At 41.6% G+C, this 25642-nt stretch overlaps 1 protein-coding gene across 6 annotated transcripts in view; it reads right to left on the reverse strand.

Moving 5' to 3' along the window:
* The window catches only part of LOC147103070 (protein tyrosine phosphatase type IVA 2-like), an 89644-nt gene that overhangs the window by 26022 nt on the left and 37980 nt on the right, over positions 1 to 25642 (reverse strand). For 4 of the 6 annotated variants that reach the window (XM_085962358.1, XM_085962359.1, XM_085962357.1 and 1 more), the window contains exons 2-3: positions 9481 to 10072; positions 3430 to 3522 (exon numbers count right to left, since the gene is read on the reverse strand). In XM_085962358.1, the coding sequence (XP_085818484.1) occupies positions 3430 to 3522; positions 9481 to 9576 (189 nt within the window). In that variant the 5' untranslated portion in view covers positions 9577 to 10072. Of the gene's footprint in view, positions 1 to 3429; positions 3523 to 9480; positions 10073 to 11164; positions 11184 to 25642 lie in introns of those variants that run through there. The other 2 variants (XM_085962361.1, XM_085962363.1) reach the window with 2 other exon arrangements.

Raw genomic sequence — 25642 nt, forward strand, 5'->3', positions numbered from 1 at the left:
AAGTGGTCTTTGGCGCTCAGCATAAAATATCTGGATAAAGCCTAAAAATAGAACCATGTGTACATAAATTTCCAATGAAAAACTACAAGGGCATATAAAAACAAATCAATAAAGCAGTCAGTAAAATCTGCCAATAAAATAAGCAAACAAATGAAAACCACTTCAAAATATTTTTTAAAAATCCTTTTGGCCACAATCTTCAACTCACTACATGGAGAAATTTAGCACTGGAAATAATGAAACATAATTAAAACTTCAAAGAAATGGTTAAGACTTGTGTATACAATAATATTTGGTGTTTAAAATATGTAACCTTTGAGAAGCCTGGGACTCAAGTTCAAGGGGTTGTTAAGCCATCACTGTAAAGTAGATGGCTACAATTCCCAACATGCACACATTTGGGAGTTATTGGTTTTGCTTGACCTTCCGGAGTAGAGGCAGACATTCTCATCTTAAAATGCGAATGCAAAGTAATTTAGTATCTAACCCTCGCTATATGCAGCTTGCAGGACAATAGATGACAACTAACTGTTCAATTGCTCCGCAGACTGAGGCTTGCCATATGCAAACATGTTTTCGCCAGTGTCAATTATCTGGGTGACAGCCTATAAATAAGCGGGATGGAGATAAGGAAACTACAAATAAACAGCAACAGAGTGTTTGTCACAGCTCAGGAATCTAGCAACTGACACAGTGCTTTCCAGGAACAATGTACACAGCTTATTAATAATACAGAAATATCATTGATCTATCTGGTTTCTGGAGTACTTAACCAGATTAACAAGGGGAATTCAGAAGAAACTTCTTTACCCAAAGAGTGGTGAGAATGTGGAACTCACTACCACGGATGCATTTAAAAGGGCAGTTAGATAAACATAGGAGGGAAATGGGATTAGAGGGTTATGCTGATAGGAGTTCAATGAAGGCAGACGGGAGGAGGCTCGAGTGGAATATAAACACCGGCATAGACTGGTTGGACCGAATGGCCTGTTTCTGTCCTATGTAATCCTATGCAACTGGATTCCTTTCCAGGACCGTGGTGTTTAAGGCAATAAACTTGTTAACAGTAAAACACCAACATTCCCTGCCCTCAAAACTAGCACAAGAAGTGGCAATGAAAGGAAAAGGAAAGAACTTGCATTTTAATAGCGCCTTTCACAATCGCAATGCGCTTCACAGCCAATGAAGTACTTCTGAAGTGTAGTTACCGTTGTAATGGAGGAAATGCGGCAGCCAATTTGCGCACAGCAAGCTCCCACAAACAGTAATGAGATAAATTACCAGATAACCTGTTTCAGTGACGTTGGTTGAAGGATAAATATTGGCCAGGACAGCTCGCCAGTACTTCTTCAAACAGTGCCATGGGATCTTTTACATCCACCCGTGAGGACAGTGCAGCACTTCCTCAGTACTGCACAGAAATGCCAACCTAGCTTATGTGCACAAGTCTCTGGAGTGAGGTTTGAACCCACAACCTTCTGACTCCGAGGCGAGTGCGCTACCCACTGAGCCAAGGTTGGCACTTCATTACTGAGGACATCTCAAAGTTCCATCAAAAATAATTTATTTTGATTGCAGCTAAATAGATTTGGTAGATTTCAGTCTGATCCAGTGACGCGCATATGACCCAAGAGTCCATTTATAGCTACCATTTTCTAACCTATGGCCCTGGGCAGACTGTGTTCCAAGTGATTCTGGGCCACTATTCACAGCTCATGTCGTTGCAAGATGCTCATCAAATGAAGAATTAGTGCTGTTCCCTCGATTTTGCTCTTTCCAGCAGAAGTCGTCAAGGGAATGTATTTGGGAGTCAGATTACTCCACCTTCCATACAGCAAGTGAAAGGGGCCTAAATAATACTAGAGTATAAAACTATTTCCCCTACCTACAGAAAAGTACCTGAACAACTGCCCAGAGTGGCACGATAGTAATCAGGAGCTCCCTGAGTGAGGAACAGCAGATGCAGACTCGTGGACCATGACTGTGTTGCAGCGTTCCAGATAGTGGCTCTCAATAAAAAGTTATTGAGCAGCACCAGTTCAGACCTAGCCACCACATTCATTTGGATTCAAGAAAAGCAAGCTGCATTGATCATTAAATGGTAAAAACTGATGAATTTATTTTAGTGCAATAGTGGGAACTAAATTCATAGGTTTCTCAGTGACAATCACTGGAAGATCGTTACTGTGAATATACCACAGTAAAAGTGCATTAAAGTTCACCAGATCCTGAGGGTGCTATTGCCACGTAACAAAGTAAAATCCAATACAACTGCAATTAAAGTCACAGCTACTGGTAAGAAAAGTGTTGTTAACTGAACAAAACTTATGAACCTGGATGTATAATATTCTTTTGAGAGAAAAGAGATGAGAAAAAAAAACTGAGAGGGAGAGAGAGAGAGACAGAGAGAGATTAATCGATTGATTTTCAGACACCCAATTCAGCCTGGGGTTGAAGTGCTGATAAAGCACAAGAGCAAAGTTCAAGCAATTTATCAAGTCATCAGATTCCCCTTGATAAACTGTCCTCTATGCAAGATGTACTCTGAGCAATCAACGCTTAAATAAAAAATAAAATTCTATTTTTGTAGTCTAGGAAAATCAGTTGGCGGTTCTGAGATGTCACAGAAACGGAGGGGCTCGCTATTACCCATCTGCACGAGTTCTCAGAATGAGAATGTTGATCCCTTCCTGGAATCATATTTTAGATCAGGTGGGTCCAACCTGTGGCTCCCAAGCCCTAGCAAACTGCCCATTGAAGCCTACTCAACAATCCTATTTTGCACTTCAATTTCTTATCTGCTAGTTTGTCCTGTTGTGTGGGCCTGGATGTTTGGAAAAGTCTGTTTTCAGCCCGGTTGCCTCACTGATGATGCATCCTAATCAAAGCACCAAGATCTGGTTAGTATCAGAAACTTAAACATTCATCTATGTGGCCTTAGAGGCTCCATAGTATGCACCTGTACAGCCCATAAAGTCAAAAGCTTGGATACCCCTGTACTACGAGTACTAAGCGAATGAAAGCACAAATTTTGTCAAATCTATTTCTCCCACCTTGCCCCCATTCCTCCAGCCTCCTTGCCTACCTTACACATTTTATCCCTTAAAAAAGCATCACAGGACAATGTACTGTACTATCCCCAAATCCCTATAATTCTGACTCTCTAATCAGCCAGCAGCGGCAGGGGCAACTCTCATTGGGGAATCGCCTTCTACAGGGATACTGAAAAGACGACCTCGCTGGGTGAAATGACCTTTTCTCGTCCATGACTTTTTCTGGCTTTGTTCGATACCTTTTCAGGATTGTTCTATTGGAGACTGAACTCATTGGGACAAAACCGACATCCTACAGATCCAGGGCACTGCACGTCAACATGTTATCTCCAAAATCTGGAGTATTTCAATTGGTTTGTAATTAACAGCTACTCACCAAAACCTGGATGCCTTCTTTTTCAACAGGAGCCTTGTCATAGGTGGCTTCACAAACTCGAACCAGTGTGGTAACACCATATTTTTTGAGCTCCTGGCAGGCACAATAATAGTTCATGTTAAAAAAAGAGTTCTCGGGCAAGTTTTTTTTCCTGTTTCTGCTCTCCCTCATTGGTTGACTTGAATGGTAAACAAAAGCGGCCTCAATTTATACATACTCCTGCTTTGCCAGAGGGGACAGGTAACTGTGGGCAATTAAACAAAGGCAATGCCAGGTTGCAGTCCACAATGGGGAATGACGCGCCGTTTGATAAATGAAACGGACAGCCTCACACACTACTTGAAGTTTTCAGATGTCAATTAAAGGGAGAGATCTGCTCAAAGGGACAGCAACCCTCATTCTTCAAAAGAAGTTCTCCACATTCCACAGCTAATTACCTAAGCCAGCATACAAGTTTATCATTTGGCCTTTTATTTATACATGAAAGCTATGTCACAGTGAACTTTGTGACTACATGTGCTAGTAGGGTTGTTTTTGTTTGTGTGACTTTACGCTCTTCCCTTGGAGAATAGTACAGTATGAAGTAGTGGAAGGATTCACAGGCTGTCAGACTGTTAGTCAGCCTGCGACATGAACGCTCCCTCCATGGCCGTAACCATCATTATACCAGACAATAGGCTGGGTAGTCCTATATGGTGGGAGAATTTTATGGACTCCCACACCCCTTATGATATGGAGGGGGGCAGACACGAGTATCCCACTCGGTGTCAACCCAGAGTTCAGAGCGGGAACTTTGGTATGGTCTCTGTGCCAGGACTGTCTGGAGTGGGGTTCAAATCCTGCCCCGTCTGGCACAGAGGTGGGAATGCTGCCACTAAACCAAAGGCTTGCTCATTAAGAGTTTTCAGGCCGATTTGCTTTTTTAAAAAAATTTGCAGTGTTTACTTTTAAACCATTTTGCATTTTCACTAAAACTGGCGTTTACTTCTGTTTCAACCAAAAGTTAAAAATCGGTGAAAATGTGCAAAGGGAAAAATAAAGTTAGTTAAACTCTTGAGTTTACTGATGCACTCATGCAGGCAGGCAGGTCAAGAGAGAGCTTATGTTACCAAGAACTACACAAACCTAACTACCTCTTGACCTTTTCCCCCTCAAATTCTGCAGGATTTTAATTGGTGTTACTGAAATAAACAGACTCCAATTTTATTCCCAGGAGGTGTTTCATCAGGTTTACTGGAAAATTGAAAACCTTGTCGAAGAAATGGATATTGTTGCAGTTTGAGGTAAGCCGCTGAATGTGTTGGCAATTTGGCCTCCCATCTTGTGGGTTTGATGCAAATCAAATAATTACTGTAACTCAGTGGAACTTCTGTAATTCCAAGAATTCAAAATGCCTTTTGACAAAAGTACGTTTAAAGTTTTTGATAACAGAAGTTTGAACTTGGTGTGTGAAAGAGATCGCAACTTTTTTAGCCTAATATTGTCATTTACTTTCATTAAACCATTTCAGCACCAAGATAGTTATGCTTTGAGATTTAGCAGATTCAACTCTATCCAAAAGAACTAAACAAGATGGGGGTGCTTATTTCAGACCAATGGTTTATTCTGTAGAGGCCACCAGGATAAAACTTCATCAGCTGAAGTGACAGCTTGTGGCTGAAATTAGCCCTGGGAAAGAGTGACATCATACCGCCAGAGGAGGGCACAGTTAATACAAGGTCAGCTGGAAACAGCAGCATTTTTTGATGCTTTAGACTCAATGCAGTGTGGGTTTTTTTTTTTTTTTATAAAAAGGGTACCTCATCACCGAGGCACGTGCTTGTAGTCTCCACAGGGCACAAAACTGTGATGGAAAATGAATCTTCCACATGGCACTCAACACACTGATGCCCTATATTCAAGAGAGCTAGTGGTGCGATACTGGGCTAATGTGTGTGCGATGCCAATAGGCAAGCATTTGCCAACCCCACTCTGAAGCTGGCCAACTAGGAAGTGCACAATTGTTAAAACAGAAAATGCTGGAAACTCAGCGGGTCAGGCAGCATTTGCAGAGAAATGTAGGGTTAACGTTTCAGGTTGGCAAACTTTCGTCAGAACCGGTTCCAACAAAAGGTCATCAAGCTGAAAGGTAATCCTAGCTTTCTCTCTCCACAGATGCTGCCTGCCCTGCTGAGTGTTTCTAGCAACTTATGTTTTTGTTTCAGATTTTCAGCATCTGCAGTATTGTATTTCTTGGTGTACAAATGTAGCCTGGCTAAGTCAGTCCCTCCCTCGGGGAAGCCTCTGGGTCTGCGTAGTACCGTGGCCGTGATTAGCAACTCAGTGGAATGGATGAAAGTGCTTTCTGTGGATGGTGCTGGTGCTCCTGTGCAATCCACCTGCTCTCCCCATCAATTGTACTTTACAAACCAAACCCATTAAACACAAGGATTCTTCCTTCAACCAGAGGGAAGGAGGCGGAACCCTTTATGCACTGCCACTTTGCTGTTCTTAAGCAGGTCCAATATTTGAGGGGGTACTTAGGCAGGTTTAAAGTCTGATTTATAGATTAGAAGTTGGGTTTATTGTCACAGAACTCAGTTTCCAGCTTACCCAATGTCAAAAATGAAGAATCTGATGACTTAAAAGTTCATCAGTTTTAGTGACATTGTGCAAACATGCCTTTAATGGGGAAAATGCACTGTTGGTTGATTATATAAAGATAAAAACAAAGCAACTGTTCATATATCTGAAAAATTCCAGTGTATCCCACTGAAGGGATTCTTCAATTCAAGCCATAATGCAGAGATGTGCTTAGCTCACAGATTCAGTTTACAAGCACCAGCATTCGCTCAGATCAGTAGGCAAAAAATGGCTATTATGCAAAATATACATAGAACTGAAATTTTCATTAAAAGTTCAAATTTGTTGACACTAGAGATTCCTGCAAGTGTTCTACAATATGCGTACGGTCCATATATATTCAAATAGAACTTCTTAAACAGATTGGATTCCAAAGTTAAACCACGTCATTATAGATTTATACATCCATTATTCAGCACCAACATCTCAAATTTTCCATGTGCAATCTAGAACACCTTTATACATTAAAAACATGGAAATGCAAAATTTTACACAAATGAAACAAATGACGAATGCCTCAAACTTCTTGTGTATGATTGCAGAGGAGAGCACATAATAGAGGCATACGCTATATTTCGGATTTGAAATTATGCTGGGAGAGTTGTTATATTATAATTTAATATCATTAAGATGGATGAACCAATCGTATAACATCCTTGACACCTTGGATTGCTTGTATTTAGCTTGGTGTACAAACTCCACTCACCCCAATAAACAGCAAGGACCAGAGAAAGAGACGGGCAACATGTGGAAAACTTCTTTTGGGAAAAATGAATCCCGCTGCACAGGGCAGCAAAAATCGTAAGAGCGTCGACAAAAAAAAAACAATTTTATGACTGACAAAACGTATAGCCTTTAATTGGAGGGAAGAGGCAGCATTAGGACAGGACTGGATGGAAGGTAATGAGTTAATGCTTGAACCATGTCTGATTAAACACCTCTCTAGTCCCAGGACACCGTGCAATTCCGGTCTGAAACGTAGCAAATGTCATTTGACTATATTAAATAATAATTCTCTGCCGCCTCTGTGGACAAAGCAGTCAAAATGCAGAAATTTCCACTGCATAAACCTCAAAACCACGTTACTCATTTACTGTTAATTCTCATGAACAAGTCGTTCCCCGTGTTGCACTGCTGGCTTTTTTGTAGTACGTACTCCGAATGAAACACTTCCCACCCAGCGCCAATATCAAGCACTTGGTCAAAAGCAGCTGAAAATAGAGCAAAGCTTCCTTCACTCCACCTCAACATACTTCAACCTCAGAACAACTCCTGTTGTGCACAAGTGTGACATTTCCATTTCCCATACCAGCAATCCTTAGAGCTGCTCAGCGAGATTGCATATTTCTACTGAATTTGACACTTTTATAGTGCAAGCTTCTGTACATTAGAAACTGTGCTGACTGTCCAAACCCATTTGTATAGGATGCCACAGGCAGCACAGAAAATACTTTCACCTTTGCAACCTGGGGTTGAGGATATAGAATGCAAAAATATGGTAACAACTCGCTTCGCATAGCCAAGGACCCTGTCAATCTAAAATGGAGGATCCTGTCAGCATAAAATGGTGGTGAAATGTCGACATCGCTGAGTCACTTGCATATTGTAAGAAATGATCATGTTAACTCAAGAAACTGTGACGGCAGCAGGAAGTAAAATAAAAGAAGCTAAACTGATCTGATCTGTGGCTGCTAATATGGCTGGCACCCACGATGTCACACCTTGCTGGTGGAAACAGTGTAGGGCGGAGTGCAGAGGTTATACAGACAATAGGCGATCAGAAAACACATTACCATGATTGCAAATGCATTACCATAATGATTAGGTGATCATGAAACCATTACCAGCATATTTACTTAACTATAAACCATTCAGTGAAATGTGACTTCTTTGTTTCATACTGCCAGGCCAGGAAATCAAATTAAATGAATACGTGTACAGCTCGGGATTGGTGCAGACTGTACGATGTGTTAATGTCTTCTCAAATGCAAGTATAATAATGTGGCACCCTGTATGAAAGATTGCTTGCTCTGGTTTAGCCTGTCGGACTCTTCTGGAGTCAGGACTGTGCTGTATCAGAGTAAGTCTCCCGGGATGACGGAATAAAAACTGTTGAACTCCACCAGTATTCGACTCAGTGTTTGTACTGAACCAGATTGAGGACCAAAAGAATCCGTTTCAACAGGGTATTAGTCCAACTCGAGCTGCTGGAATCAATGAACATAAACATGCATCACTTGGTCACTTAGTGAAAATATAAAGTCAACAATCATATGGCAACCACAGCAATCTGCAGCTCCAACACACTACTTAGAGTAGCAGGGTGTAGATTCACATTTAATTCCCACGATGTGACTTACCGCTATCAGCCATGCACTGGGAAGGGAGAGAGCGAGAGAAAGAAAGATTTAGCAGGTTGCCCACTGCCTTCTTAATTAGAGTGAAAAAGAAACTTTTCAAAACAAAAATTTAATCCCGATTAGGTTTTAAATGTTTGAGCTGTTTTCTTAGTTAGATTCAAAACAAGGTGAAGATGACACTTGTGCACTAGATTTTTGTGAGCACTTTTTCCCCCCCACTACTTGCTTAAGGCTATTTATTATTCGGTGACATCCGACCTTTTTAACATGATTATCTACACGAGACATGAAATAATCACATTACACGCCAGAAGTCTTAAACAAGTTACTGAATTAGTTACTACCAAGTTGTGGTTACTAATTTAGCAGTGACCGTTAATCTTTTGGAATTTAAACTCTTGTACCATTTTGTTTCTTTTTGCAAAATATTAAGGGGGTTAGTGTTTAGAAAATAACATGAGACTAGGATTTGGGCTGGTTTTTTTCCAAAAAATTAAACACCAAAGTCAGACACTGCTGGTGTTTGTACATCACGGTGCCACAGTCACCAAAGGCAGGCTGAAAACACATTTTTCCAATTGGCACCTAGTGGCTGCAGCAAACAGCCAGCAAATTAACATTGTCGACAATGCAATACCACCCCAGAAAGACCTCCGCTACGTGTCCTCTTTCCACAAGACCACCCAATGGTTGCCTATGAATGTTGAATGCAAAGGCAGTTTTGTTTTGTGGACTTCTGGCCACTGGTGCTGGCCTGTGAACACAAATATATTTACTCAGGACTCAGCCATCTGTTTTTAGGGGGGGGGGGGGGTGGGGGGGGAGGAAAGAGAGGAAAAGAGAGGGGGCGGTGTGGAGAAGAGACCTTCTTCCTCTGTCTGAGCTGGTTTTGAAGCGCCAAAAGTGAAAGGGCATCACACAGTACCATTTGTTTCCTTTTAAAGGTTTTATCCTCTCCTTCTGGGCCAGATCTGAATCAAAGACCCAGGGAGGATTGCACAGTACACTAAAAAACATTGCATCAATTTATTTGCAAAGTTGGCCTGGAAGATAAATTGTTTTTTTTTACCTCTGTGAACTTGTTGAGGGTAGCATTGGTTGGGTTGTGTGTGATGAGAAACCTCATACTCTCGGAGCTGATTTCTACTGGGGCCGGGCGGTTCATTGTGGTTGCAATGCTTATACAACTTCAAAAAAAAACAAAATAAAAAGAAAAATGGGAGAGACTCTGAAGCAGCACGTGTTCCTTTTCACTGTTGGTACTTGTGCTTTTAAAACCTCCACTCACGACTGGACTTAGCACGCGTGTTGTAAAGTCCAGTTCAAACTGGCACTTTTCGGTTGGTGTCTCTGTGCAATGGTGCTCCTGAAAGCATCCAATTGCACAAAACACGAGCAGATTTACCCCATCCAGACTAGGTCATCGAAAGAACAAATGTCCTCTGCTTCTTACAAACTATCCAATTTTTAAATCCAGTATCCAGATGAATCCCAGTCTGTTGTTGGCACTTTTCCGGTTAAGGTGGTTTCCTAGTGGAGTAGTTGAATCGGGAGAGACCTCGAGTTCACTTGTCTGCAAGGAGGCCGTGCTGTGCCTGGCAATAGTCCCTGCTGCCCTTCAGAAACTCCATAAATGAGCAACCGGAAATACCACTGAATTGCTGTGGAAGAAGAGGAATCACTCAGTAAAGGGTTACAGCTTGTACACAGTACAACCAAAATAACAGCCATGCACTTCAAACGTAACTCAATATATGTGAAGTGCTTTAATGTTAATGCATTAAGGCAGTAAATAAATAGTTGTATATGAAAGAGTATTAATGCTTCTAAGAGAACCCTTCCACATCATACATTCCTCTCTCCATCAGTTGTGTATATACTTTCTCCCCACCTCAGTTCCACTACATAACTAACTCTCACTCCCCTGCGCTCCAAAAAATCTTATGTAGTGCACACCCGAACAGCTGAATCAGTATACCCAATTCCTCTTTAGAGACGCAATTGCATTTTCCCAGGTGGAATTTTGTCTTGAGCAAAGCGGTCACTGGGTTTTTGTCTGTCCAGGATTACTAATAGAGCTTGGCACTGTCACTAGGGAACCTTTAACTGGAAGTACCTGGAAAATATATGCTTCTCCCTTTTAAGAGGCAAAAATGTGACAAGATCGGATATTGTTTTGTAACTGTATCCCCCCCTTTCTCCCTTCTTTTCTTGAAGGCGCTGCGACTCTTAGGGTTCTGCAAGGTTCGCTCTAGTACCTTGTTCAAGTTGGCCAAACAGCGAGAGCCTCATCTGTGAGGCAACCTTGGGGCAGCATCACAACCAAGCGGAGTTCAGCTAACTGAACAGAACAGACCAGGAATCGAACAGTGGTCTGTATGACTTTCTTACATGGTTACACCGGAGCCACTGGGGAGATGCATGTCTATAATTCCAAAGGTAGCTCACTATCCCCCTCATCACAGTGTATGCTCCATAATAATGCAATGATACATCACAGAACTACTGCTGCAGTAACATCCAACTGCACAAACATATTAATGTTTGTCAAGTTAAAAGAAAAACACGCTCAACAAAAATATGGCTCGTTAATCAGAGGGGGAAAAAATAGCCCTGCCAATTTCTGCTGAAAACTCCAAGGCATCCCACAAGCTGGGGGTAGACAGGAAGTTAAGTACCTGTATTACTTGTCTCGGTTCTCAAAGTAGCGGCAGTTTGAATCATTCAAAAGCTTAAGAACAAACGACACTAACCATCTGTGGTAAGGCTCAGTTTCACATTTAAGCTGAAGTTCAGCCCCCTTCCTGGCACCCCAGCTCGGCGAGCTGCTGCAGATCTGAAGGCAGCTCAAGTTCTGCAATTACGTGGCAAGATCTTGTCTTTGTGCATTACATTCCATACACATGCTGCTCACAGCCGTTCAGCACAAGCTGGAAACTGGAACTCCGAGCACTCAGCTGCATTTCATACCTTAAAAAAAGTCACGACCATTGGGCTTTCAAAAAGGCCCTCAAACATTGACCGCAACAGCTGAGCGCTTTCTACTCTTGCAGTGCAACTGTGCTTCAGAAAAGGTTACAAGGATCAACTTTCAAAATATTCTCCGTACCCGAGCAAAACTACAGACTGAATGTGCACTTCTTAAACCAGAGCCACATGGTTATTCCAGAGAGGAGCTTGGATTCTCTCAGGTTCTGGGATGTTGTGTGGAAATTAATATAAGGCAGGAGATGATGCAAGAATGATCATTTTTAGAAGCCTCTTTTGCACAGCATGGCGATTCTTTGAGCCTGAAGCACAGTCCCGGGCAGCAGATTTCCAGTATAAATATGGAACTTGCCTGGAGAGTAGCAGCTTGGAGCTTAAGGTTACACAGCTGAAAGTGCCTGGAGCAATATCAGAAATGAATTCTGGGTTAAAATGTCCTTCAGTAGGGAGGGTCACAGTGAACAAGGTGCCGATACTGCTTTCAGAGTCCAAGACATCCCTAAACTGATGGTTTCAATGGTGCGCCTGTAAGCAACACCGTCATGATGGCAATAAAAACTTAGCTGCCTGAAGCATAGGTGTCTAGCTTTTTGGCAAACAAGACTAACCAACTCAGTCTGCCTAGCAGAGTTTTTTGGGGCAGGTAAAACTCCTAGCCTGTCAGTCAACTTCTATTGGGCAAGTCACAGCAGCCTGAAATAAGTCACAAAATGCAACTGTTCAAACAACCGTGCAGCAGCTGCAAGCTTGTGCACATTGTTTTTCTGTTGTCCTTGGGCTGTCGAAGCCTGAAGTGGTTGTAATATAAATGTGCCATTTTGCCTCCTCCCACTTCCCCACGAACATCCTGGTTCAGCGACTGGAAGCAGCAATTAAGGTTTTCTCCAGTCTCTAAATACCTAATTTACCTCCTGCATCATTTTAGAATGGTTACTAAGAATACAGGGATGTTGTAATAAAATTTCCACTCAAGACATACACGCAATGTTATGATCTATTTACACAGGGTTTCCTCTAGTACGTATTGCAGCCTACACTGCAGTCACCATCTACTCTGAAATTTGATCAAATAACTAAACATTTAACCCTTATCTTAAAAAAAAAATCCTACATCTATATAAGCCTGAAGAAGCAAGTTCATGTAATATAGTTCCCTTCCAATTTAGTGGTCCTTTCACAAAGTAACTCTCGGTTAGAGCTTCTCACCACCACTTTGAAGTAACATTACCGTAGGATTTTATTTTTATTAACTTTTTACTGATTTTTGAATTTTTTTTAAACTGAGCATGTCAGACAACATAAAACAGGAGTCAGTTGACATTTCAGGTGCAAACCCTTCCTCAGAAATGGAAGATATTCCAGATGAACAGCATTTAAGGAGGAACGGACAAGGAAAGGGTGGGAGGAGGGAGGGAGGGAGGGGGGGGGGGGGGGGGGGGGGAGAAAGCTGGGAAAAATATTAAATGACCTGTAAAGTGCTATGGTGGGGATCAGGAAATAGTTAAAGCGCAGAAGTGATAATGTACAGGAGACATAATGAGAGCAATCAAAGAAATAAAAGGCATAGGAGAGGAGTTTGAGATAAGCCAAAAGGGAATCAGTAAGTGGAATGGGAAGCATGAAAAACTGGCAAAGAGGAGCAAGCTCCAGCGACCGAGGAGTCTGGTGAAAGAGAGCTGGTCTGTCACCACGGGTGAGGGTCACCTCGTCAGGTACAAAAGGAAAACAAAAGTCACACTTAAGCCAATCTCCTTTAACATTGTGTAATGTGCTTCTTCAAGTGCACCTCCAATTGCCAGCAGCACCAGTGACCGACCTATAACCACCAATACTGATGTATACCTGTACTACCACAACTACTACAACAGCTTGGACTTATATAGCATCTTTAGCACAGGAAAACACCCCAAGGAATGTAATAAGACAAAAACTGAGATTGAACCAAAGGAGATATTAGGAGAGATGACTAAAAGCTTGGTCAAAATGGTAAGTTTTAAAAAGGATCTTAAAAAGGAGAGAGATAGAGAATGTTTTAGGGAGGGAATTTCAGAGCTTCGGGTCTAGATGGCTAAAGGCACAATGAATTCACAATAGTGAGGTGAAGGGAGTGGGGGATCCAGGAGTCTAGAGTCAGAGGAACTTGGGAGGGTTGTAGAGCTGGAGGAGGTTATCGAGATATGGAGGGCTGAATTTTAAAACAGGTGTTAGTGGACCGGGAGCCAATCTAGATCAGCGGGCACAGGGTGTGATGGGTGAGCTGGACTTGGTAGGAGTTAGAATACGAGCAGCAGAGTTTGAAATGAGCTCAAGTTTATGGAGGCTGTAAAAAGAAAGGCTGGCCAAGAACTCAGTGGAACAGTTGAGTCTGGAGAGGAGAACAAGGATGGATGATGTACAACTCCGAATGCTCTCTTCAGGCACAGCCCAAGTTTGCAGGGACAAAGTCTATAACTGTACTGTATGAACATTTCACAAACCCACTATTTACTGAAATTCTAGAGAAAACAGCATTAGGTAAAATAGCAGGACTTACTATTTTAATGTATTTTTGTTTTATATTTCTGCTTAACAGTTAAGTTTAGAAGAAACCTTGAGGGAAACAATAACCCTGAATCAGCCATTCCTTTTCATGTTTTTGAAAAGGACTGTAGTTAATAGCTTAATGTCCTCTCCAAATGATTAAAATCCTCTCTCAATTCCCCTCTCCCCTAGCCTAAGGAATCCTACAGTATTAACAGCAAAGTTTCAAATTTCACCGATCTATAAAAGGAACACAAGAGCAAAGTGGGAAATCTGTAACTGTCATAATGAGATGCAACATTTTCTTTTTGGACACTGGCTTGATTTTCTCTAATCAGAGTCACAAGCTATTTTCTACATACACTATTACTAGACAGGAATGCCAAAATATGCCTATTTATATTCTGTAATACAGCACGTGCCTATTATTTTCTAAAGTTTGATGTCCTTCATTATAGCTCGAGTAAAATAACCCGCTTTCTGCTAATACAGTACAATAGCAAAATACTGCGGATGCTGGAAATCTGAAACAGAAAATGCTGGAAACACTCAGCAGGTCAGGCAGCCTCTGTGGGGAGAGACTTTCTGCTAATTTTATTTCCAATGTCCATTAAAAACTCAAAGAATGTAATTATTTTATCCATTGCAAAAGGGTGTGCTTCTTAAATGGTAGACGTTACAGCAATAATTTAATCGAACAAAATGCAACGGAAAGGCGGGTGTAAAAACAGACTAGTGCATTATAATCTGGAAAGATTTCGCTGTCAAAATCCTTATTGGCACCAGACCATAATAAAATCAATTTTTACATGTCAACCAAATCTCTTGGCTACACAACAACTCACTTAACATTGAGGGGAAATAACTTTTAACTAGGTTTTTCAAAATGATGATTCCTGGTCTGTCAGAATTCCTTCCTTACCCACAATTAATCATGAAATAACCACAAAATTTTATCTAGAAAGTTAGGGAAAATGAGCAGGATAAGCCTGTGGTGACGAATGCAGTTTGCGCTACGATATGTAAAAGGACCCTAATGGTCTAGTGCAGTGATGTCGGAGCTTTGTGTGGGCCACACAGTTGCATATCAAGGAGCTTTGGGGGCCACTTACAGTTTCACTCCATGTTTGCAATACTTCACATTTATTTCTCATTACTAATACCAATAGATTTCGGTTTTCTGATTTAGGATTTATCCAATGAGGTAGAAGTCCTTTCCAAAACTCAAGACCTATAAAACTAACAGAACAAACCAGACAGTATGAAATACAAGTGTAACAGGACTCAATTTGTTTGGGCTCCAGGGTTGAAAGTGGCCAAATGCCTGCTTCTTGAACACCCCTGGACTAGTGGATAAAGACATAGACCAAGTGGTAACAAGTTTGACTCCTGGTCTGTGCTGGTTAGCTGATCTCAGCAGGAATGTCAGCATTCTTTGGGGATACAGAGGAAAAATGTACTGACCCAGACTATTGTTTAATTATAAAAAGGTGAACCATTGCAACAATTATTGTTTTTACTCATTTATAGGCCAATCTTGAATAAAAGAATGCTCCCCAATTTTGAATCCTACCTCAGAAAAGAATTACAAAAAAAGTAACTCGCATATCAACCACATTCTAAACTTGAATGGTTTTTGCTGTTGAAAAGTGCAACGTGTATGCGAGTAAATATACAGTCCAGTATTTCAGGAACTACATGCTTTATCGATAAAAAACCAGGAGCATTGTAAAACTGGCAGTTCAAAGACAAATCGGCGACTCCTCATTTAGTGCTTAGATACCTTATCAGTGCAAGTCTACCTTTCAGTAAATGAATTATAAAACAGTTTACGTCGTCCCTGACTGATCAGCGGCAACCTTTACCTGCACGAGAAGACTTTCTGTACAAATGACAGGGAACAATGCTTCAGGAAGCCTGTTCAACAAATTCCCAAATGGAGTATTTGGTCCGTTTACTGAAGGGCCATTCATTGTAAGCTGTTTTGAACTAAAATGCTATTTTTATACACTAGAATGCTGAAAGGTATTGTAATTAAATGTCATTGAGGGTAGAGAGAGGTCTATGTGAAAGTTGTGTGTCAGCAGACTCTTACCTCTGAATTAATGGTGCCATGCCTCAGCTCCCTCAGCTCCCTCATGTGCGACAGAATGACTCCATTGCTGCCTGGCATTGCTGAAGTGTAAACGGGAGCCGAGAGAAAGCATCATTATATCAGAACCCAAAAACCTCTGACAGCTTAAAAACTTACTCAGAATTTCGCAATGGTTCTGATGCAAGAATTAATATGCTGGTTTACTGTGGTTTCTGCCCGAGTCCCAAATTACAGCACTCAACTGGCATTTTTATTTCCTCAACCATCAGTGAGCAATGGCACTTAGTCGGTTTAAATTCTAAGCTTTTGTGTTGCTGCGTGATTCTGAAATTTCTCTGCAAGTCAGATTCAAAACTAAGAGTTAATTTTTCAGACAATCAACCCTGACATAGTTTGTGTACCCTGCAGTGTAGAATACTGATCACTTGATTTCTGTACTGCTATCTGCTCTCAGATGCTTTACACACAAAGTCAGCAGTGTTATCTGTACACTCCTGAATAGCTTGGATGGTGTCGAGCTTGAGTGCTGTTAAAGCTGCACTCATCCAGGCAAGTGGAGAGGATTCCATCACACTCCTTACTTGTGCTTTGTAGATGGTGGAAAGGCTTTGGGGAAGTCAGGAAGTACAGGAAACTTTAGTTTATCCGGAGGTTAACTGTCCGGAATGCTCGAGCCACCAGCAAAATTCAGGAGTCGGTTCAGTTAAGTTTTTTTTCTTTTTGTTGCTTTTTTTCCCCCCCACTCGTCAGACTCTGCAAGGTCTAGCTAAAGCTGTTGCTTAGCTACAGAGACACTTGCAAGCTACGGCCGACTGTTTAGAAGCTGTTGCTAAGCAACAGGGTTTGTTGCTAGATATGGAGCTCAAAAGCTTCCGTATGTTTTAACATTAGCGCTGGTTTGTCCGGCAGTTTTGATGGGACGGCAACAGCTTGGTCCCGTCGGTGCCGGATATCACCAAGTTTCCTGTAAGTCACTCGCCGCAGAATACCCAGCCTCTAATCTGCTCTTGTAGCCACAGTATTTATGTGGCTGGTCCAGTTAACTTTCTGGTCAATGGTGACCCCCAAGACGGTGATCGTGGGGGATTCGACAATGGTAAAGCCTCAGTATTGCACTGAAGTGTCAGTCTAGATTTTGTGCTCACGATCTGGAGCGGGACTTGAACCCACTCCGCAGCGAGAGTGCTGCCACTGAGGAGAGGTCATTGCCTGGCACAAATGTTACTTGCCACTTAGCAGCCCAAGCCTGGATATTGTCCAGGTCTTGAAGCAGTCCGTGCCTGCATGCAGCATTATCTGAGGAATTGCGAATGCACTGAACACTGCAGTCATCAGCAAACATCCCCACTTCTGACCTTATGATGGAGGGAAGGTCATTGATGAAGCAGTTGAAGATGGTTGGGCCAAGGACACTGCCCTGAGGAACTCCTGCAGTGATGTCCTGGGCTGAGATGATTGGCCTCCAACAACCACAACCACCTTCCTTTGTGCTAGGTATGACTCCAGCCAGTGGAGAGTTTTCCCCCCACACCCCCGATTCCCATTGACTAGGGCTCCTTGATGCCAGACTCGATCAAATGCTGCCTTGATGTCAAGGGCAGTCACTCGCACCTCACCTCTGGAATTCAGTTCTTTTGTCCATGTTTGGATCAAGGCTGTAATGAGGTCTGGAGCAGTGGTCCTGGCGGAACCCAAACTGAGCATTGGTGAGCAGGTTATTAGTAAGTGCCGCTTGATAGCACTGTCGATGACACCTTCCATCACTTTGTTGATGGGGCAGTAATTGGTCGGATTGGCTTTGTCCTGCTTTGTGAACAGGACATACCTGGGCAGTTTTCCACTTTGTTGGGTAGATGCTACTGTTGTGGAATAGTACTGGAATAGCTTGGCTGGAGGCGTGGCTAGTTCTGGAGCACATGTCTTTCGTCTGTGCCCCACAGCTGATGAGGGAAGATTCAAGATGGAACCTTATTATCACAAAGTCAGCTACTATCTCCCACCACTGATTAACACCCTGACTGCAGATCGGAAATATGGTAAGCCATTCAGGAACATAGGAAGCCTTCCTGTCAATTATTTGAAAAACATACTAAAGCAACCACATTTTCTTCATTCAAAATGGTGGGGCTTGGACAACCAAAGGATCACATTTCTTTAAAGATATTTATTCCTTCACAAATAAAAAGCATGCATTAGAATCACTGAGTGTATATATCCATTTCCCCCTCCACTGATTGCCATCAGAGCAAAGTTTTTATTGTTCCATACACATCCTCCTCGGACATTCACAAATATAAATCCAAGTCGTTTTTGAATGTAATTTAGGCGCCAGCCTTGGCTCAGTGGTAGCACTCTCGCCGCGGAGTGGGTTCAAGTCCCGCTCCAGGTCGCGAGCACAACATCTAGACTGACACTTCAGTGCAATACTGAGGAAGTGCTGCACTGTCAGAGGTGCTGCCCTTCTGAGATTTTCAACAGAGGTCCCCATCGGCCTTGCTCAGCTGGACGGCAAAGATCCGATGGCACTATTTTGAAGAGCAGGTGAATTCTTCCTGGTATCCTGACCAATATTTAATCCCTCAACTAACATCACACACAGATCATCATATTGCTGTTTGTTGCACTCTGCTGTGCACAAATTAGCTGCCACGTTTCCTACGTTACAACAATGACTACACTTTAAAAATACTTCTTTGGCTGTAAAGCACTTTGGGACGTCATGTGGTCTTGAAAGGAAAGTCTTTCTTTAATTGGATCAGTGGAATGCTTCTTTCCACTATAACAACTTACTCAAATGGATTAAAGTGTAATGTATAGCCACCGTTAAAATAAAGGAAATTTGAAATACAGAATTCCTCTTCTAATTTCCAAAAGTAGCTATTTCTTGCTGGAATTTAATGACAAACCCAATTTTCAATATTAGGTCAGCTATTTTTAAATAAAGCCTCATAAGCAGAGTCTGTCCCGAGCCTACCAAAAAGGATGCCCAAATCTCTAAACAGCACTGTGGGAATACCTTCACCATAAGGACTGCAGTTCAAGGTGGCGGCTCACCATCACCACCTCAAGGGCAACTAGGGATGGGCAGTAAATGCTGACCTTGCCAGCAACGCCCACCTCCCAGGAACAAATAAAAAAAAGCCCAAATCCCTAAAGCTGCATTAAAAATAAGTTTGAACAAGCATGCCGCCAAGTCCTTGGTAGGTTTGTGGCATATCTAGTTTTCTGTGCGTCAGCACAGCAGACTTGGGCCACAATTCCCCAAAGCAATGTTTTGGTTTGTAGCTGATCTGCCATACTTAGTTCTCGGTATCTTGCACTCAGGAAGCAGCTGATAAAGGAGACGGGCAGCCACTCTGCACAGTTACTCTCATTCCTGGAATGTAGACTTTCTGCCAACGTCAAGAGGTTCCTTGAACAAAAATCCAAGCTCTAAGTTGTACTTTGAACAGGTCAATATGGATATATGGACGAGTAGACCAAGAGACATTCCAGGCTTTGTCACCATAAATATACTTGCAATTTAACTGTTTGATTTCAATGTTGCATCTACTTTTCCACATTCCTAGTGGAACTTCACCATCTTGTTAAACGGTCTGCTCTGCATAGGCACAGCAGCAGAGTATATGCCAAGATTAGACACACTGCATTCAAATATTGCGATATGATTATATATAAATATTAAAAATCTTGCTTCCTGTCAACTTTTCCCTATTACAAATTCCTGTGTCCACATTTATATTATAAACTACCTATGTAAACGTGCCACACTAATTACACCCTCCCACCAGTGGTGGCAACAGATTACCTCACTTTTGCATCTCCCAACTCCTCAGTCTGTACGCATAGTCCAGCCAGCTCTACTTCTCTGGTTCCCAAATTATGGCACGTTTTGCTCTTTAAATAAAATACAATCTAAGTACAGTACTGTATCAAAATAAGGACAGAATACACAACTCTGGACCAATTATCCCCATCCTCAAACTCACTTTTTCCTGAAGACTACACTTTGTCTCAACATGTGTACAAACGCCAACTGAAGCAGCTATATATAGCATGCTACCTCAATTGGCATTCTTATTAGCAAACAGTGAGAGCGCTTGGGCCAGTTTGAATAGACTTTGACTGTTCTGGCAGAAGGAGGAAGTAAATTATCTAGTTAGATACAAGATCAACAAGAGTGAGTCTCGGAAGTTTAACAACTTCGACATGCACAGAACAGGAAGTTCTTAACTTATGCTCAAGTTATTGTAGGTCTTCTGGCTTTCAAAGGAGAATTGGCTAAGTACCGAAGGAAAAAATCTGCAGGGCTATGGGGAAAAGGGCAGGGGAATGGGACTAGCTGAAGTGCTCTTGCAGAGAGCCGGCACAGGCTCAACGGGCCGAATGGCCTCCTTCTGTGCTGTAACCATTCTAGGATTCTAATGTAGGCGGCTTGGTAGTGCAGCCTACTGAGAACGTCTCGGTTCTAAAATGCAACTTTAAAAACTGATGTCCAATTATTTTACAAACTTCCTAGACATATAAAAAAGGTAGTTAAAAGTTTTCAACTAATATTCATCAGCACCAAAAACATCAGAATTTAAACAATGGTGAAGGGAACTTCGTGCTAATCAAAGCACTTGGGAAACCGGTTCCTTGCCCCCACCCCAAGCCAGTTTATCACAAAGTATGATTATCCAGTAACTAATTAAAAACATTAACAAAATTAGCCACCATACAATTAGAACACAAGTAGGAATTTCTAGCAGGTGCAGCTTACTTTGTGAAGGCTGAGCTTGGTCACATTTTTAAAGCTAGTTAAAACTGCAGGTGTGTTTGGCTTTTGAAAGCACCAGAGCAAATAGGCAAAAATTATATCGCTCAAATAGATGCACCATGAATAAGAGCTTTCATTCAAAGCAGAAAAACAATGGTCAATCTGCCCCATCAATTGCCTTGCCATATGCCTCACACCATTCATCAACAGAACAGGGAGGCTAATTCTAAAGCCATCAGAAGTAGGTGATCAAGAGTTCAGAGTAAAACTGGCCTTGAACTTTCCTCCTTTGGGATAAATGTCTCACCTCCCTGTACAATTATCCTTAGCCTAGCTTGGAAGATCAGAAACGCACTTAGAATTGCTTAGCAACTTGCACATGACAACCCAGGACCAAAGTATTTAAGATGCAAGAGCTGTCTCTGGGAAAAAGTTTGAAACATTGCTGTGAACATGCTCCTAAATGCCTGCATCATAATACGCACAGCATTTCTTGTTCTTACCGTGCAAGGTCCAGCTTCCTGAGCTAGGCAAGAGTTAAAGTAGAGTTTTTGTAAAATACAAAAGAAACACTGGTTTTCATCTCACACCGCTCTCACTGCTCCTAATAAACACATTAACCTAGTTATAAAATAGGGAAAGCTGCAATGAAGAAAGGTCATTTTGCAAATCAGCAGAATGATTGCATCTCTGGCATACTGACAAGCACAGGTTCATTGGTATTAGGCAACATTTTCCAGTTACTTGATTCAATCTGATTTAATGCTTCAGTGGGGCGGGAGATGGTGAGGGGGGAAAGGGAAGAGACAGACGTACAGAGTAAACAGCCTGCAATGAAGAGTGAATTCGGATATTTCACAGGTCAGAATGTATTGCTGTCTTTAATGAATATTAAAGACTGATATTCTCACTGTTGCCAAGTAGCAAGAGACATTGAGATTTGACAGGGCTGTCCATTAAAAAGTTGCGAAAATGTGCATTTGTTGCTCTGCTTGACAGCAGTCCATCAACTGCCACAGGGTAGCAAACCCCCCAACCTCAAAACTTCACAGCGCTAGACTGGTAATAAAAAAGTAGGGCGTCACAAACTAATCAAGCTCACATTAGTAGTTTAGGATCTTCTCTGAACCTCTAACTGTGCTGCCACCTTCAAATACACACCAAGCCATTCTTTAGGTTAGGCTTTATGCTCAAACGTTCTTTTCCAAATCATTTCAAAATTCCTGGTGCTTCTGGCAAAGCCAATATGCCCCCTATTTCCTGAACCCAACAATTACAGGCTGCATGAACATCGCAAGTAAATATTACAAGTATTACAATACTGCACTCCGAATAAAGACTGCCGAGTTAGAAGGCAAAAACCAGGATCTGACTGAAGTCACTGATCTGGCAACATAAAATGGAAACTTTGATTTTAAAAAGTGTACATGCTGTATCTTATGTTCAAACTTTGTTGGAGGCAGTTTATAAAATGCCAGGACACACAATTCATTTGTGTGTTGGAGCAGAGCACGACACTGAAAGGCTTTCAGTGGTCTATTGATTCTCAGAACTCTCCCTCACTAGAGGGAACCTGACCCTATGCATACTGTAAACTCAGAACACAAAAAGGTAAGAGGACACACATTTTAATAATTCTATCCCACATAACTCACTGAAAACACTAAACAGGAGAGCAATGCACTATAGACCAATGTTCCCTCTAATTTTTTTTGGGCTGCACGGCCCCTTTAACAGGTTGAGCAGCCCATTCAAAATTGCACACATGCGCGGTTTTTCCATTTAAAAGCCGGGGCCGCTGGCTGCACGGGACCAAAGCGCTGCACGGCCGCGCAGCTTAAAGGGAACACTGCTATAGACTGCCGTGGATGTCTGTATTTCGGGTTTAATGTAATAAATCTCAAGATAGTTCGGAGTACAAACTGCCAACTGTTACATTCACAGAAACTGCAACGGTTAACATTTAAGCTATAGAACGTTTTATCAACTGAACACCAGCAAATAACATATACAATATTCTCTGCGTCCAAGTTCATAGATCACATTGTTTGTGTGAAATGGTGCACTTGGGAATATGGTTTGTCCACCTGAATTAAGACACTGTGAACATAACGTTCAGAGTTTTGAAAATGCAAGACAAGAGATATTTGGGAATGTGCTTCAAAGTAGCAACCTGCAACAGGTCCTGAGATTTTGATAAACGGAACATTCAGAATTTCATCCAAACCCTTCAGTGCTGTACTGCCTTGTAACAAACTCCCACATATTATACATAGAATATTATACACAATTTGCTATTCTCATTAGACAGGTCTGATGTGCAACTTAACAGGGTGCTACAATATTAAAACGTCTGTAAATGTGCTGTGTCTCTAATGACAGAAGTAATGAAGGAAAAATCAATATACCTATCAGATAACGCCAGTTTAAAAACTGTATGCATACATATACAGACACGGATACCCATATTAACTGGGAATTAACTAAAGGCTGAAATTTAATCCAAGTCCAGACAATATTCATGAAACAGTCAAGGTATGTTCTTCTAGTTTATGATGCCATCCAAACCCAACTCAATTACATCACTGGATATTGCTGACAGATTTCTAGCATTGTACGATGATGTCACACAATCTAGTTGATGCTCATTTTTCAGGTCAGGTCTGTAAACATTAGAGAGCACAGTGGGCATTGCAGACCTAATACCCAACTGTCCAACGTATTGTATTTATATTCACTGGATAATAGCCAAACATTTTTAGATTTGCAGTACGAAGCATCACACTAAATTTCACAAATTGCTTTCTCATTTATCAGAATGCCACGTATAACTAAATCGTCTGTATAAAGTTCTTTACATTCTACCCATTAAACTTATTTAAAAAACCTGCAATGACCCAATCACTTCAGTCACTTGTAGACAACAATATTCAATTTTACACTGTATAAAGTTCTTGTCTAGCACATCCTCGGACTAATCCTGAGCAGCTCCATTGGAGAGCCACTAATGCATTATAAACGATACAAGCTGCAAGACAGCACACTGAAAAGAACACGCCCGTAACCTGTTCAGAAAGACTTTCCGTGATGTTACTCAACTACCTCCAATCAAAGGTTTTCAGTGACCAACTTTCAGCCTTTTGGCCCAACAGCAGCACCTGGTCTACATTGGGATAGACAGGAAACAAAAGTAGCTGGGAAAGCGGATACTGCGGAGAGTGGGCTCCAGAATCAGAAAGCACCCCATCAAGCAGACTTGTCTGCATGGTTTGGGTCACTGCTCAGGCTTAGATCATGAGGTGGGGTTTCTCCTCAGCTAGCCAAAAGCGGCTGAAATACTACAGACAGGATTTGTAAAACACTGAAGTTATATCGTGGCCAGTTAAGGCTGAGATTTGAGGATATGAAATCCAGAAAGAAATGAGAGAAAGGAGAGAATAAATATTTTTGCTTTATTTTCTTTCTGCAACCACGCACTCAGAGCAGTCAACAATCCTTGGGTTTCAACATAAGGGGTCTGTGTTTATAAATGCACAGGTAATTAGAAATGGCTATGACTATAATGCAGAGTCATATTGTACTACCAGTCATGTGAACACGATCCTTTAGGTTCAATGTCATCTGGAGTGATCATAGCATTTCTCCCAAGTTATTAATCACCTAGCTGTGGCAGTAAACAGGCAACTTCACTGCTCTCACAAACTCTTCCAGGCTTCCTCCACATTACTTTCATCTTGTGAAATGTTATCTGCTACTTCCTCTAATTGGTTTAAATTGTACTGGCTATATAGACCTCTCTGCAGCTTACATAATTTTTAATACATTACTAGTAAATCTCCCATGGCACTGCTCATGGCAAGTCAAACGATACACTCGAGGGCAGGAACATTATATCATGTAAAACAGAAGGTAGGTGTGCATCCCTTTAAGGCTAGAGGAGCAATTGCGCTGCATTCTTGAAATGAATGGTGGGTTCACCTAGAGCCATCAGGTCACAGATTACAATTCTGATGATGTTTCATTGAGAAGGCAATTAAAAATTTGTATATGTGGTGGCTCCAGGATTTTCTGAGTGAGTGAACGACAGCTAAAACATGCAGCGTTTTAAGACTATTTTACATCTGTAAGAGAGCGAGCCAAATGCAGGAGTGAAAATTATCCTAATTGAGAAATATTGTTTAAAAAATTCTTACATTTACACCTAGTATAGAATGGCTTGCAGTTTGTTCCAACATACTTCATGGTCTGCTGCAGCTCGTGGAACGTGTTGGCCGGGGATGGGAGTCCATCACGTGGGGGAAAGTAACGCAGTAGAAGTAGTTTACCTCAGTTAGAATAAATTTGCCCATCTGACAAGGGAAGCATTACAGAAGAAGTATTACACAAAAAAGTTACAGGAAGTGTGTGGCAGCATGCACGCACTAGAGAGACTTATTACTAGTTGATTTCTTGCAGCGCTGTTTGTGGAGGAAAAAAAGTGCCCGTCGTCTTGATCATTCCACAACTGATTATTTGTGTGTTTTTGTCTTGGAATGTTTGTGTGCTCCTTTGTGTATGCCAGTGAGGCATTTGCAGACTGGATGTTGCTTCAGTATCTTTTTACTTGTGTTTGACTGTTTACAGGAAACTCTCCGATATCCGGCACCGACGTGATACCGATCTATCAAAAGTTCCGGAGTGGTGAGCGGATTATCTACCCAGGCTGCTTTTAACAAAGAAAAATTTAAAAATCAAGAAATGTGCAATATACAGTAATTGGGTACTCACCTACAGAATGTTGTGTTAAATGGATGGTGAAAGATGCTTGATTAAGTACAGTACTGCCAGTTGATGGTAATCCATAACTCTTTCATTACTTAACAGTAAAAC

Source organism: Somniosus microcephalus, chromosome 20 (genome assembly GCF_052327205.1).
Source record: "Somniosus microcephalus isolate GS21.2 chromosome 20, FLI_Smic_1.0, whole genome shotgun sequence".
In the NCBI taxonomy this organism is placed as follows: domain Eukaryota; kingdom Metazoa; phylum Chordata; class Chondrichthyes; order Squaliformes; family Somniosidae; genus Somniosus; species Somniosus microcephalus.